Below are 3,311 nucleotides of genomic sequence, written 5' to 3'. Positions count from 1 at the left end.
TGTGTCTGTTTGCCTCTTTAAGAAGAATCGCTTTATGTATCCCCCAATTGTAAGTCGCTTTGGATAAAAGCGTCTGCTAAATGACTAAATGTAAATGTAAATGTAAATAATATTAGGCATAATATGCTTGTGTAATGATATTTGTGCAACTGGCGATCTCATCGACCCCGAGAGCGGGCGCTGGATCTGGTGGTTAAGGAAAAAGATAGGGACTCGCCAGTCTACATTCCCTCCACCGGATCCATATGCGAACCCCACGAACACAGCCGCTGCTCCGCCTCGGCGAAAGCGGGGCCGGCGCGAGAAACGCGGTGAAGACTCCCTTCTCAAAGAGAGCCCTAGGAGAGCAAGCATACGCAGTGACAAACGCTCTCAATACGGGCAGTCAGTGGATTCTGCGTGTTTTGCTCCCACTTTTAGCAGACAGCATTTAAAAAGTAACGCAAAAGTAACGTAACGCATTACTTTCCATAAAAAGTAACTAAGTAACGTAATTAGTTACTTTTTTATGGAGTAACGCAATATTGTAATGCATTACTTTTAAAAGTAACTTTCCCCAACACTGCTTATGACATAATCATGGCTTGATGTGTGTTACCATGCAAATGATCATTGCCTTGCACGATTATTTCATATCAAAATTCTCAGTAATGGTTTGTTAATATTATCAACAGAGCACAGGACTCATCAGAAAGATCGTCAGACACCATTGAAATCGTACTTCCAGGCTATACAAGGCATGCTAGCATTTGCAAGCTAACTTTCCGAGCTAGTACTAACCTTATTGGTGTAAAGCTATAAGCATATATTTCAACCCTTGTGAAAATGAAGTGCACTTAATTGTATAAAATGTGCACTTGTAATATTAAAAGTATATTTTTTCAAAACTGCTTGCAGATAATATAATATCAGGGTGTCCACGGGGTCTTAAAAAGTATTAAATGATGTAACCGGTTAAAACTTGGAGTGGCGATGAGGTCTTAAAATGTATGGAAAGAGTCTTAAAAAAGGTCTTAAAAGGTATTAAATTTAACTCCATGATTCCCGTATATATACCCTGAATATTAATGAAATACTTATATGTACTTGAAAGGAGACACTTTCACGACTGTTTCTTAACACACATCAAGTACGTTTTCAAAAAATGCACTTTGTAATAACGTCAAATTAAAAGTGTTACATTTTAAAATAATTATTTTTAATATTATTTTGTTTTGAGTTAAAGAAGTACACTCTATTCTGATGTGTTGACTAACATACTAAAGCACAGGTAAAGTATGATTATTTGAATTGCATTGTGTATTTGAGGTTACAATGAAAGTTAATTATTTACATTACTTTACATTTTTACATGTTTTACATGACATGTAAGTTTTAATAGCAATTACATTAAAGTATATTTTACTTGCCAGTACATTCAGCAGTGCACTTTAACCACATTTCAAACACAATAGAAGTAATTATGAAATTACATATGAAGATGTACTTAAGTCCTATACTTAAGTGGGTCAAAGTGGCTATTTTTTAAAGTATGTTAAAAACGCTAAAGTGTACTTCTTTTTTGCAAGGGATGTTATGTCATAATCAGGTGGACTTGCTAGTTTTCACATTATAAACACATACCAGAAAACAATGTGGTGTAACTATCCTTAAAACCCTTTTACATGGAGCAAACTCCCACAGGAAAGACATCAGTTCATCCACAAGGACAAGTAGTCTCACCTCAAATAAATGATTTAGACAACTTCAGTTTTTGTAATAAACGTTCATGTGCTTACAGGTTTTACAGTTCTAAAACTCCCTTTTAAACCCTTTGGTACAATAAATGTTAGTGCATTAGTGTAAATATAATGGATTAATGTTTGCATAATGGATGCTGAGAATTTTTGTTTGTCAAGCGTAGCACACTGAACTACGGAACGCTGCAATGTAAACCACTTTAGAAATGTGACCTTTTGCAATATAGGCCTTTTATCTGCCTGCTGTTGTAATTATGCTGCTGTTTTGCTTACAGCATTCACTTACAGTTTACTGCTTTCTGATTCAGTGTTTCTTGATGTTTCAGTGGATTTGGCAACATATGTGACCAGGTTTCAATGGGACAGAGCGAAGTACCCCACTGCACAGCCTCTGAAAACCCTCGCTGACATCATCTCCAAAGTATATACCTTACACAAAGCACTTTTAAACAATAACAACTAGTTGTTTCTATATGTATGTTCTACTGTATAAATGTTTGTCTGTGTGGGTGGTTGTGTGTGTGTGCTAGCAAGTTTCTCAGGTGGACACCGAGTTGAAATCAAGCAGGGCTGCTTACAGTCATGTGAACGCCAGTATTCAAAGCTTTGAGCGAAAAACTGAGTGAGTTTTCATATCTACAAGTAGGATATTTTCTATGAGGACATACATAATATTTCCATTATGAAGTCTATTTTAGGAGAATTTTTTTGCACTGTTTTCATGACTCTATAATTCATTTCTACAGAGCTCCTAAAAATTTGACTGAAGGAAAAATCATATTTCAATGCTTTAGCGTTCTCCCTAGAAACGTTTGAGTTCACTCGCAAATCTTTTGTGATGAAAATAATATGAGGTGGGAATGGGAGGAAAAAATATATTTAAATGTTTTGCTTTCACTCACAAAACTTTTGCATTCACTTAAGAAACATTGTTCACTTGCAAAACTTTTGTGATGTTAATTAAAAAAAAACAAAAAAACTGTAGGAGGAAAAACTATATCAATGCTTTTGTTTCTCAAAAAGTTTCTCAAAAGGTTATGAGAGTGAATTGCAAAGTTTCTCAGGTTAACTCAAGAGTTTGGGAGCGAATGTCTAGGTTACGACTGTAACCATGGTTCCCTGAGAAGGGGAACGAGATGGGGTGTCTGGAATTGACACTATGGGGAACGCCGTTAGCACGACTAGTGACTGAGCATGTCTAGCAAAAATGCCAATTCACTGGCTGAAGGCAGTTTATGACGAAGCACTCGTGAGTATAAAAGGGGGCCTGCAAACATGTCATCAACTCTTTTGCCTGAAGGAGATGTGCAGGAAAACCCAATGCATGGCAGCTAGACACCAAATCTCGTTCCCCTTCTCAGGGAACCAAGATTACCGTCGTAACCTAGCCATTCCATTTTAAAGCTGAACTTCAATGCTGTGTCTGGAGTTAATGCTATGGGGAACCAATACCCAATCCGCTATGCTGAGGGCATGCCTGCCTCACTAGGCTGTAGATATTAGGGGTGTAACGATACACGTATTCGTATTGAACCGTTCGGTACGAGGCTTTCGGTTCGGTACGCATTACAA

At 37.2% G+C, this 3,311-nt stretch overlaps 1 protein-coding gene across 1 annotated transcript in view; it reads left to right on the top strand.

Annotated features, from left to right (window-relative positions):
• LOC107687850 (V-type proton ATPase subunit C 1-A-like) overlaps positions 1–3,311 on the top strand; it is a 17,013-nt gene that overhangs the window by 6,452 nt on the left and 7,250 nt on the right. The window contains exons 4-5 of the mRNA XM_016485326.1: positions 2,066–2,160; positions 2,270–2,361. Coding sequence (XP_016340812.1) covers positions 2,066–2,160; positions 2,270–2,361 — 187 coding nt within the window. The remainder of the gene's footprint in view (positions 1–2,065; positions 2,161–2,269; positions 2,362–3,311) is intronic.

Source organism: Sinocyclocheilus anshuiensis, unplaced genomic scaffold (assembly GCF_001515605.1).
Source record: "Sinocyclocheilus anshuiensis isolate Anshui unplaced genomic scaffold, SAMN03320099.WGS_v1.1 scaffold197, whole genome shotgun sequence".
NCBI classification, from domain to species: Eukaryota; Metazoa; Chordata; class Actinopteri; order Cypriniformes; family Cyprinidae; genus Sinocyclocheilus; species Sinocyclocheilus anshuiensis.
The sequence above is the reverse complement of the archived record's forward strand: the minus strand, read 5'-3'. Positions and strand labels throughout refer to the sequence as shown.